The following is a 12,999-nucleotide window of genomic DNA, read 5'->3' on the forward strand; positions in this document are numbered from 1 at the left end:
GCAGAATAAGGGGGTTCTTGGGAAGAAAAAAAATTAGACTCAAGTCTAATGGCCAGATAGACGGAATCTAAAAGAGATTTAAGCAGCTTCTCAAAATAGAGGGAAGGGCCAGGATGGTGGCTCACACCTGTAATCCCTGCACTTTAGGAGGCTGAGGCAGGAGGATCGCTTGAGTTCAGGAGTTCAAGACCAGCCTGGGCAAGAGAGGGAGCTCCAATTTCTACATATTTTTTTCTTTTTTAAAATAGAGGGAATAAGATTTCAGAGGAGAAAAGGGGCTTTAGGTTGCATTGATGATTCCTGTGTTCTATCTACATGCTTAATTGGAGCATTATAGAATTGAAAGTTCGCAATGAGTATGATAGACATTATTTAGGATGACTTCTTTACTTAAACATTTATTTTCTCTTACTATAATCAGTCTCCTTATTACAAATTTTACTGTTCTGTTGAGCAATGTATTAGGCTCTGAAGATACAGCCATGGACAATAAATCTTGGTGGAACTTCAAGTCCAGTGGAAGAGATATATATGTAAACAAATATACTACAATGTAGCCATTGTACATTGATAGGAAAAAGGAACAAAAGTGGCATAGAGAAGGGCGTAATTAACTGAAAGGGGAAGAGGATTACTGGAGGCTTCAAAGAGGCTTGGGGGACATATTTCAAACATAGGCGCTCAGAGAATTGGGTGAGGAACATTCTAGAGAAGAGTATATACAAGTGTAGAGAAGCCTAAAGGATGAAGCATTTCATGTTTTTTTCTGAGGGGCAGGGGGAGAAAAAGTTGAGTGCAAGGAGAGAGGCTGCTAAGTCAGAAGAAGAGAAAGGGCACAAATTATGGAGTTCTTATGTTTCACATGAGATTCATAGTCATTAAAGAGTATTATGTAGGGGAGTGAAATGGTCAAGATATCTTTTAGGAAGACCTTTTGGCAACAGGATCTATGAAGATTAAAGGAGGACCACATGACTGACAGGAATGGCATTTTGTAACAGTTGAGGTGAAAAATGAAAAGTACTATAACTACAGTAAGAATGGAGGGGAGAAGAAAGACTTTTAAAGATACTTAAGAAAAGCTCCAGTGAGTTATGGAAGACTGCTTACCCAAATTATGGTCCTTGGGTAAAAATAGTGGATTTTTACATTAATACAATGGCAGTGGGGAAGATTTAGCCTCGTGCCTATTTCCTTTGAGTGTGGGGCATTATAAGGGAAGAGCTTGGAAGTAGAATGGGATAGAAACAATAGCATGGATAAGGACGAGGTATGTTTGCAGCGCTGGGAAAAAGCACACATACAGGAAGGGAAGCTGATCCCTAACCTAGGATCTCTGTTTTCAGTTTCCTCAAGAGGAGAGAACTTAGTCCACCAAATTCAATACAGGGAGATGAATTCTTGCCTGAATGCAGATGATCTGGACCTAATGAATTCCTCAGGTCTGTGGGGTTCTTGGCGGGTCTATTGCCCAGGGGTTCAGATCAGGGGCTGCAATTGAGGCAGACATTTTACTTTGATAAACAGCTAAAAAATTCTAAAAATGTAATAGGAAGCTTAGATGCATATAATGGACAAGAATGACTGAAAATTATTCCTGGAGAACATCAAAATTGCAATCATAGGGAGGCCTTTAGCTTAAGAGATCTGTGATTATTCCTGATAGAGGTAGGGAAAGAACCATGCAGCGGAATATTATGACTTGGACCTCATTTTATTATAACAGAAATTAATCTTATGAAAGACTGTCATAAGTGTTCACAGTTTAACTTTTTTCTTTAAATAAATTTTGTTGTGTATATTTAAGGCATACAACATGATTTTATGGGATATATATAGATAGTAAAAAGCTTACTAAAGCAAAGCAAATTAACACATCCATCATCTGACATAGTAACCCTTTTTTGTGTTGTTCTTGTGGCAAGAGCAGCTAAAACCTACTCACTTAACATGAATCCTATATACGGTACAATTTTATTACCTGTAATCCTATTGTTGTAAATTAGACCTCTAGACTCGTTCATCCTACATAGCTGCTACTTTGTATCTTCTGACCTACGTATGTCTTTCTCAGTTTCTTCCATTCCATTTCCATTTCCTGTCACTTTTTTTCTCTACCTTGATATTTATCATATTTTTCCCTGAAAGTCGAAAACCTTAAACTTTCCATATCTTTATTGCATGAGAAGCCATCAAAATCCACAGGACTAGCCTTATTTCTCATCACATCATGCCGTTGTGTCCTTGAACTTCTGTTTAGCACCAGTGCACTAATTGTGCCTCTGGGGCAGGATAACTTTACTGGGTTGGAAAAAATATCCCAAAAACTATTGTCTTTATCCATGAAGGGTCCCTGACCTTCTGAGAGGGGCCTGCCTCACTTCTTCAATCCAAAGAATTATGCATCTGCCACGTGTCAGGGAATATATTTAAGGTATAAGAAACATGTACTGTGTCAGGAAACATATTTAAGGAATAGAAAAGACTTTCTCTGCCCCGTGAATCACCCATGCTTGCCTTCCTAGTTATGGGTAGTGTTTTCAATTGCTCAAAGAGCCTCACAGTTACGTGAGGAGAGGTCTGGTTTATTTCCCAGTAATTATTTTCTTCCTTTCAGAAAATTCCAATGAGTCAGCTGATTTCAATGCTGCTGAACTAATTTCTGTGTCTAAATTTCTTCCTATTTCTGGAACGGAAAAGGAGGCCATTCTGAGGCACACTGAAAAGGAAAATGGGAATTTATAACCCAGTGAGGTGAGTGATGAGAATTTATCAGTCATTGTTCAAAACAGCTACATTCCTTTTGAGGATTGAGAGCTCTTCTGCCATTAGAAAGAAAGAATGTAATATACATATTTTATATGCTTATGTGCATATGTTTGTATATATATATCTATATTGAGAATATGTAAAAGCTTATAAATATGACTGATTCATCTCTTAATTATACACACACATATATAGTAAGAAATAATAACAACACATCCATGGAGCTAAGGAGAAACTGAGTAAACAAATATAAATTAATCTTTTGAAGACATTACATGTATCATTTCAGGAAAAAGATAAGACATATTATACATCTGCATTGTATAATACATGCTATGGTAAAGACTGTACAAGACACTACAAGAATACAGAAAGTTTGCCTAAGAAACTTTGGGGTTGTTGTAAGGTGATGTGATATTGAAGGTAAACTTTAAAAATGACTGAAAAATAGACAGTTCCAAAGAAAGTTCACAATATGTGCAAACTAGAGGCAGAAAAAAGAACCATGCCTTTACGGAACTATTAGAAGTTTCTTATTCAAAAACATATATTGAACATATTTATGGTAACAAGTAGTACCTCGAGCACTGAAGATACAGAGATAAAAGATACCATTGGCAAAGACATGATTGTTTAATAAAAGATGTCATAGTCTATAGGTGGCAATATGAAGAGGCCATATAGAGAGAAGCAAGGTGGTTAGAATCTAAGCTGAAAAGGCTGCATAGAGCCCTGTAATGAATGGTCTTACCTGCTATACTTCATGTTCATCTTTCATTTGGGGGTCTGTTGAAGAGGTGATGATGAGCTTTGAAAGTTTCAGATGAGAGAAGATGATTAGAATTGCATTTTCACAACTTGCTTTCATGAGAAAAACATAAAAAAAATTTCAAATGTGAACAAGATGTATAGTTAAGCTACACATCAAGAGAAAAAGTTTGTGAAATGAGTTACTAGATACATTTTCTGTTTCTAAAACAATTTGGGGAAGACTATATCTAGAAATGAAATGTAGAAAAAGTTTTTTTATAGAAATATTATATATTATATATATGAAATATAGATTGAGACAAAGGATAAGAGTTGGAATTCTTAAAGCAAATGAAATGTAAATTGTGAATATCTATAAAATGCACAGCTGATTTTACATACTATATATACACACATAGATACATGGAGTTCTTATAAACTGTACAGAGCGCAAAAGGGTTAATATATGTGAATGTAAATTGTGTGTATGTATGTGTATGTGTAACGTCCAATAGATAATTGGGCAAAGCTATGAAAAGACAATTCAGACAAAATGAATTTCAAATGACGGACATTTTTAAATGTCTGGAGGATTGAAATTATAATTAACAATGAGGTATCACTTTATACAAATCAGACTAACAAAAATTTGAAATACCATCAATATTTATTACTGGCTGGAATACAGAGAAAAAGGCCATTTCAAACACTGCTCTTGGAAGTGTGAGATATGGTAGGTAGCCTTTGGAGAAAGCAATCTGGCAACTTCTATTAAAAATTATTTTCAAAGATTCACAGAGCCTTTGACCCAACAATTCTATCCCTGAGAATTTCTTCCATACCAATAAAGTCACTAGTATGTAATGAGAAATACACAAAGATTCCTTTTTGCAATGTTGTTGAAAGTGGCAAAAAACTAGAAACAAAGTGAATGCCAGTTGACGGAGTAGTGGCTGGAAATATTATGGTTTAGACAACTAAAAAATAAAAAATCATGTATAAAATATAATAATATGATTCCATTTATGTATTCGCTATAATGAAATATAATGTTTACATCTATAAAATTATGCATTTGTATGTGCATAAAGAAGCTAAAAATTCTAGTGTTGTAAACTGAGAACCATGAATAATATTTGATTTATAATCTGAAGCATATGAATGTTTTCTGATGTGATAAATAATAATTGAACTACTTTTCCCTTAAAGGGTAATCACCACTGAATAACTGCTTCAGAATCACATGAGGGTGCTTTTAAAAAATGATGATTCTTTTTTTTTTTTTTTAATCTTTAAGTTCTGGGATACATGTGTTGAACGTGCAGGTTTGTTACATAGGTATACACGTGTCATGGTGGTTTGTTGCACCTATCAACCCGCCATCTAGGTTTTAAGCCCTGCATGCATTAGGGGCTTAAATTTGTCTTAATGCTCTCCCTCCCTTTGCCCCCTACCCCCCGGCAGGCCCTGGTGTGTGATGTTCCCCTCCCTGTGTCCACGTGTTCTCATTGTTCAACTCCAACTTATGAGTGAGAACATGCTGTTTTGGTTTTCTGTTCCTGTGTTAGTTTGCTGAGAATGATGGTTTCCAGCTTCATCCATATCCCTGCAAAAGACATGAACTCATTCTTTTTTTATGGCTGCATAGTATTCCATGGTGTATATGTACCACGTTTTCTTTATCCAGTCTATCATTGATGGGCATTTAAGTTGGTTCCATGTCTTTGCTATTGCAAATAGTGCTGCAATAAACATACGTGTGCTTGTGTCTTTATAGTAGAATGATTTATAATCCTTCGGGTGTATACCCAGTAATGGGATTGCTGGGTCAAATGGTATTTCTGGTTCTAGATCCCTGAGGAATTGCTACATTGTCTTCCACAATAGTTGAACTAATTTACACTCCCACCAACACTGTAAAAGCATTTCTATTTCTCCACATCCTCTCCAGCATCTGTTGTTTCCTGACTTTTTAATGATCACCATTCTAACTGGCATGAAATGGTATCTCATTGTGGTTTTGGTTTGCATTTCTCTAATGACCAGTGATGATGAGCTTTTCGTCATGTTCATTGGCCACATAAATGTCTTCTTTTGAGAAGTGTCTGTTCATATCCTTTGCCTACTTTTTGATGGGGTTGTTTGTGTTTTTCTTGTAGATTTGTTAAAGTTCCTTGTAGATTCTGGATATTAGCTCTTTGTCAGATGCATAGATTGCAAAAGTTTTCTCCCATTCTGTAGGTTGCCTGTTCACCCTAAATGATAGTTTCTTTTGCTGTGTAGAAGCTCCTTAGTTTAATTAGATCCCATTTGTCAATTCTTGGCTTTTGTTGCAGTTGCTTTTGGTGTTTTAGTTATGAAGTCTTTGCCCATGCCTATGTACTGAATGTTACTGCCTAGGTTTTCTTCTAGGGTTTTTATGGTTTTAGGTCTTATGTTTAAGTCTTTAATCCATCTTGAGTTAATTTTTGTATAAAGTGTAAGGAAGTGGTCCAATTTCTGTTTTCTGCATATGGTTAGCCAATTTTCTCAGCACCATTTATTAAATAGGGAATCCTTTCCCCATTGCTTGTTTTTGGCAGGTTTATTGAAGATCAGGTGGTTGTAGAGGTGTGGTGTTACTTCTGAGGCCTCTGTTCTTTTCCATTGGTTTATATATCCATTTTGGTACCAGTACTATGCTGTTCTGATAACTGTAGCCTTGTAGTATAGTTTGAAGTCAGATAGCTTGATGCTTCCAACTTTGTTCTTTTTGCTTAGGATTGTCTTGGCTATATAGGCTCTATTTTGGTTCCATATCAAATTTAAAGTAGTTTTTTCCAATTCTGTAAAGAAAGTCGATGGTAGCTTGATGGGAATAGCATTGAATCTATAAATAACTTTGGGCAGTATGGCCATTTTCACAATATTGATTCTTCCTATCTATGAGCATGGAATGTTTTTCCATTTGTTTGTGTCCTCTTTTCTTTCCTTGAGCTCTGGTTTGTAGTTCTCCTTGAAGAGGTCCTTCACATCCCTTATAAGTTGTATTCCTAGGTATTTTATTCTCTTTGTAGGAATTGTGAATGGGAGTTCACTAATGATTTGGCTCTCTGCTGGTCTATTATTGGTGTATAGGAATGCTTGTGATTTTTGCACATTGATTTTGTATCCTGAGACTCTGCTGAAGTTGCTTATCTGCTTAAGGAGTTTTTCGGCTGAGATGATGCGGTTTTCTAAATATACACTTGTGTCGTCTGCAACAAGAGATCATTTGAGTTCTTCTTCCTGTTTGAATATGCTTTATTTCTTTCTCTTGCCTGATTGCCCTGGCCAGAACTTCCAATACTCTGTTGAATAGGAGTGGTGAGAGAAGACATTCTTGTCTTGTGCTGGCTTTCAAAAGGAAAGCTTCTAGGTTTTGCCCATTCAGTATGATATTGGCTATGGGTTTGTCATAAATAGCTTATTATTTTGAGATATGTTTCATCAATACCCAGTGTATTGAGAGTTTTTAGCATGAAGCATGTTGAATTTTATTGAAGGCCTTTTCTGCATCTATTGAGATAATCATTTAGTTTTTGTGATTGGTTCTGTTTATATGATGGATTACATTTATTGATTTGCATATGTTGAATCAGCCTTACATCCAGGGATGAAGCCAACTTGATTGTGGTGGATAAGCTTTTTAATGTACTGCTGGATTTGGTTTGCCAGCATTTGATTGAGGATTTTTGCATCAATGTTCATCAGGGATATTGGCCTGGTATTTTCTTTTCTATGTTGTGTCTCTACCAGGTTTTGGTATTAGGATGATGTTGGCCTCATAAAATGAGTTAGGGAGGAGTCTCTCTTTTTCTATTATTTGGGATAGTTTCAGAAGGAATGGTATTAGTTCTTAGCTCATCTTTGTACCTCTGATAGAATTCGGCTTTGAATTCATCTGGTCATTTTTTTTTTTTTTTTTTGGTTGGTAAGCTATTAATTACTGCCTCAATTTCATGACTTGTTATTGGTCTATTCAGATTCGACTTCTTCCTCATTTAGTCTTGGGAGGGTGTATGTGTCCAGGAATGTGTCCATTTCTTTTAGATTTTCTAGTTTATTTGTTTAGAGGTGTTTGCATTTCTGTGGGATCAGCGGTGATATCTCCTCTATCATTTTTTATTATATTTATTTGATTCTTCTCTCTTTTCTTCTTTATTAGTCTGGCTAGTGATCTGTCTATTCTGTTGATCTTTTCAAAAAACCAGTTCCTGGATTGATTGATTTTTGAAGAGTTTTTCATATCTCTATCCTTCAGTTTTGTTCTGATCTTAGTTATTTCTTGTCTTCTGCTAGCTTTTGAATTTGTTTGCTCTTACTTCTCTAGTTCTTTTAGTTGTGATGTTAGGGTGTTGATTCTAGATATTTCCCACTTTTGGATGTGGGCATTTAGTGCTATACATTTCCCTCTTAACACTGCTTTAGCTGTGTCCCAGAGATTTTTGTATGTTGTGTCTTTATTCTCATTGGTTTCAAAGAACTTCATTATTTCTGCTGTAATTTCGTTACTTAATTCAGTAGTCATTCAGGAGCAGGTTGTTCAGTTGCCATGTAGTTGTAAGGTTTTGAGTGAGTTTCTTAATCTTGAGTTCTACTTTGATTGTACTGTGGTTTGTGAGACTGTTTGTTATGATTTACATTCTTTTGTACTTGCTGAGGAGTGTTTTATTTCCAATTATGAGGTCAATTTTAAAACAAGTGCTATGCGGTGCTGAGAAGAATGTATATTCTGTTGATTTGGAGTGGAGAGTTCTGTCAATGTCTATTAGGTCCATTTGGTCCAGAGCTGTGTTCAAGTTCTGAATATCCTTGTTAATTTTCTGTCTCATTGATCTGTCTAATATTAGACAATGGGGTGTTAAAGTCTCCCACTACTATTGTATGGGAGTCTAAGTCTATTTATAGGTCTCTAAGAACTTGTTTTATGAACCTGGGTGCTCCTGTATTGGGTGCAGATATATTTAATATAGTTAGCTCTTCTTGTTGCATTGATCCCTTTACCATTATGTAATGCCCTTCTGTGTCTTTTTTTATCTTTATTGGCTTAAAGTCAGTTTTATCACAGACTAGAATTGCAACCCTTTTTTCTTTTTTTCTTTTTTTTTTTTGCTTTCCATTTGCTTGTTATGTTTTCCTCCATCCCTTTATTTTGAGCCTATGTGTGTCTTGCACATGAGGTGGGTCTCCTGAATACAGCAAACCAATGGATCTTGACTCTTTATCCAATTTGTCAGTCTGTGTGTTTTAATCGGGGGCATTTCACCCACTTACATTTAAGGTTAATATTGTTATGTGTGAATTTGATCCTGTCATCATGATGCTAACTGGTTATTTTGCACATTAATTGATGCGGTTTCTTCATAGTGTCATTGGTCTTTATATTTTGGTGTGTTTTTACAATGGCTGGTACTGGTTTTTCCTTTCCATATTTAGTACTTCCTTCAGGAGCTCTTGTAAGGCAGGCCTGGTGGTGACAAAATCCCTCAGCATTTGCTTTTCTGTAAAAGATCTTATTTATCCTTCACTCATGAAGCTTAGCTTGGCTGAATATGAAATTCTGGGTAAAATTACTTCCTTTATGAATGTTAAATATTGGCCCCCACTCTCTTCTGGCTTGTATGGTGTCTGGAGAAAGATCCACTGTTAGTCTGATGGGCTGCCCTTTGTAGGTAACCTGACCTTTCTCTCTGGTGTCCTTAATATTTTTTCATTCATTTCAACCTTGGCGAAACTGAAGATTATGTGTCTTGGGGTTGCTCCTCTCAAGGAGTATTTTAGTGGTGTTCCCTGTATTTCCTGAATTTGAATGTTGGCCTGTCTTGCTAGGTTGGGGAAGTTCTCCTGGATAATATCCTGAAGAGTGTTTTCCAACTTGGTTCCATTCTCCCCATCACTTTCACGTGCACCAATCAATCATAGGTTTGGTCTTTTCACATAGTCCCATATTTCTTGGAGGCCTTGTTTGTTCCTTTTCATTCTTTTTTCCTCCAATCTTGTCTTCATTCCTTTTTTCAGTAAGTTGATCTTCAATTACTGTTATCCTTTCTTCCGCTTGATTGATCTGGCTATTGATACTTCTGTATGCTTCATGAAGTTCTCATGCTGTGTTTTTCACCTCCATCAGGTCATTTATGTTCTCTAAACTGGTTATTCTAGTTAGCAGTTCCTGTAACCTTTTATCAAGGTTCTTAGCTTCCTTGCATTGGGTTAGAACATGCTCCTTTAGCTCAGACAAGTCTGTTAGTATCCACCTTCTGAAGCCTACTTCTGTCAGTTCGTCAAACTCATTATCTGTCCAGTTTTGTGCCCTTGCTGGAGAGGAGTTGTTATCATTTAAAGGAGAAGAGCCATTCTGGTTTTTGGAATTTTCAGCATTTATGCACTGGTTTTTCTTTCTTCATTGATTTATCTACCTTTGATATTTGAGGCTGATGACCTTTGTTGGGGTTTTTGTGTGGGGGTCCTTTTGGTTGATGTTGATGTTACTGATTTCTGTTTGTTAATTTTTCTCATAACAGAGTCAGGCCCCTCTTCTGTAGTTCTACTGCAGTTTGCTGGAAGTCCACTCCAGACCCTGTTTGCCTGGATATTACCAGTGAAGGCTACAGAACAGCAAAGATTGCTGCTTTCTCCTTCCTTTGGAAGTTTTGTCCCAGAGGGGTACTGGCCTCATGCCAGCCAGAGCTCTCCTGTATGAGGTGTCTGTTGACCCCTGCTCAGAGGTCTCTCCCAGTCAGGAGGCATGGGGGTCAGGGACCCACTTGAGGAGGCAGTCTGTCCCTTAGCAGAACTCATGTGTTGTGCTGGGAGAATTCTCCTTGTCAGGATTTGCTGCTCTCTTCAGAGCCAGAAGACAGGAATGTTTAAGTCCGCTGAAGCTGCACCCACAGTCGCCCCTTCCCCCAGGTGCTCTGTCCCAGGGAGATGGGAGTTTTATCTATAAGCCCCTGACTGGGACTGCTGCCTTTCTTTTAGAGATGCCCTGCCCAGAGAGGAGGAATCTAGAGAGGCATTCTGGCCACGGCCTCTTTGCCCTCTTTAGCACTGTCAGTGGAAAACTGCCTACTCAAGTCTCAGTAATGGCAGATGTCCCTCCCCTGACCAAGCTTGATTGTCCGAGGTCTACTTCAGACTGCAGTGCTAGCATCGAGAATTTCAAGCCAGTGGTTCATGGCTTGCTGTGCTCTGTGGGAGTGGGACCTGCTGAGTGAGACCACTTGGCTCCCTTGCTTCAGCCCCCTTTCCAGGAGAGCAAACGGTTCTGTCTCCCTGGGGTTCCAGGCGCCACTCAGTTGGAAAGGCAGAAACCATCCGACTTCTGCATTGTTCTCACTGGGAGCTGCAGACTGGAGCTGTTCCTATTCAACCATCTTGCCAGCTTCTAAAAATGACATTTCTTAATTTTACTGTATTTCCATGGAATAAAAGTAATTCTTACACACACTGAAGTTCAAAAAAAAATAGCATTTAAAATTTCTGCTCAGGAAAGTAGTATAATTTTTAACACAAGTCAGTTTGTCTCTGTGTTATAATGTAATAAATTCTTATATGCATATGAAGAGGAAAATGACAATTTTCTATTTATGGTTTTGGTTCAGCCTTGAAGATACCTTGATGAAGACCTGGACTATTCAATGGAGCAGAAATTCACCTCCCTCACTGACTATTACAGTTGCATTTTTATGGAGTTCTTCTTCTCCTAGTATTCCTAAGACTGCTGCTGACTTTATAAAAATTAAGTTTGTGAATGTGACTACTTAATAGTGTATATGAGACTTTCAAGGGAATTAAATAAGTAAATAAATAAGAATATTACTGATTTGAGTTTGCTTTAATTACTTGTCCTTAATTCTATTAATTTCTAAATGAGCTTCCTAATTTTTTGTAGAGTTTCCTAGGCGTATTATAATGTGTTTTATTTGACAGTGTTTCAATTTTCATATAGAGTACTATATATATTTTTTCTTACTTGGTTTGAATAATTTTTCTATTACCAAATAAAAATAAGTTTATTTTTACTTTAGTTTTTCTAATAAAGGAAAAGTTAATGGTATTGAAGGGTCTGTAAATAATATATGGTTAATTTTATAAGGCATGACTCACAACAGTTCTTTAACTGCTTTTTGTTACTGTAATTCTGTTCACTGGAATGAAATGCATAGCCACACCTGGTAAGGGCACAAAGACTCAGTGGTTTAGTTTCTCATTCCTCAGGACATTATAACTAAAGCTGAAATAAATACATAAGCTATGTCTTTTCTGTATAAACATAATGGTCATAAAGTAAGTTTGTATATTACTAAAAGTTACTTATGATACATATTCACATAAAGAAAAGTTGGCGTTTAAAGTAGTACAACACTAAACTTAGGGTCCACTAACTTGCTAACTATCGTAGTTTTCTATGCAATTAATTTTTTTTAAATTTCAGTGGGTCCACTGTAAGTGTATATATTTATGGGATATATGAGATATTTTGATAAAGGCACACAATGTGTAATTGTCACATCAGGGTAAATGAGGTATTCATCACCTCAAGCATATATCCTTCATGTTATTTTTTAAGTGACAAAAATTTACATATTTATCATGTTCAATATGATATTTTGAAATATGTATACATTGTGGAATGACTAGATCAAGCTAATTGACATATGCATTACTTAACATACTTATTTTTTTCTGGTGGAGAACACTTAAAACCTACTCCTCTGAGTGATTTTCGAGAATATAATACCGGGATATGAACTGTAGTCACCAGTTGTGACTACAGTTGTGCAATAGATCTCTTGAACTTTCTCCTCCTACCCAACTGAAATTTTGTACCCTTTGACCAAACATCCTCCCGACACCTTCCCCCAGCTACTGGTAACCACCACTCTACTCTCTATTTCTATAAGTTCAACTTTTTCACATTCCACATACAAATGAAATAATATAGCATTTGTCTTTCTGTGCCTGGCTTATTTCACTTAACATAATGTCCTCTAGGATCATTTGTGTTGTTGCAAGGCACAGGATTTCCCTCTTTTTAAAGGCTAAATAGTATTCCATTGTGTATATGTACCACATTTCTTCATTCATCTATCAGTGGACACTTAGGTTGATTCCATATGTGGGTTATTGTGAATAGTGCTGCAATAAACATGAGCATGCAGATGTCTCTTCAACATACTGATTGCCTTTACTTTGGAAATGTGCACAGAAGTGGAATTGCTGAATCACATGGTAATTCTATTTTTAATTTTTAAGGCTGTCCTAATTTGCATTCTCACCACTAGTTTACAAGGGATCCCTTTTCTCCACAACCTCATCAATCCTCATCTTTCATCTTTTTGATTATAGCTATCTAATAGGTATAAGGTGAGGTGATATCTCATTGTGGTTTTAATTTGCCTTTTCCTGATGATTGGTGATGTTGAGCATTTTTTTTTCATATACCTGTTGGTCATTTGT

General features: G+C 36.6%; 1 protein-coding gene across 7 annotated transcripts in view; it reads left to right on the forward strand.

The window, feature by feature from the left end:
• Positions 1-11,362, forward strand: part of CD163 (CD163 molecule) — a 34,639-nt gene extending 23,277 nt beyond the window's left edge. For 3 of the 7 annotated variants that reach the window (XM_010388032.2, XM_010388029.2, XM_030939514.1), the window contains 3 exons: positions 1,347-1,442; positions 2,618-2,754; positions 11,142-11,362. In XM_010388032.2, the coding sequence (XP_010386334.2) occupies positions 1,347-1,442; positions 2,618-2,745 (224 nt within the window). In that variant the 3' untranslated portion in view covers positions 2,746-2,754; positions 11,142-11,362. The remainder of the gene's footprint in view (positions 1-1,346; positions 1,443-2,617; positions 2,755-11,141) is intronic. The other 4 variants (XM_010388034.2, XM_010388031.2, XM_010388033.2 and 1 more) reach the window with 3 other exon arrangements.
• Positions 11,363-12,999: the final 1,637 nt, after the last annotated feature.

The sequence above is a fragment of the Rhinopithecus roxellana genome, chromosome 10 (assembly GCF_007565055.1).
Source record: "Rhinopithecus roxellana isolate Shanxi Qingling chromosome 10, ASM756505v1, whole genome shotgun sequence".
In the NCBI taxonomy this organism is placed as follows: domain Eukaryota; kingdom Metazoa; phylum Chordata; class Mammalia; order Primates; family Cercopithecidae; genus Rhinopithecus; species Rhinopithecus roxellana.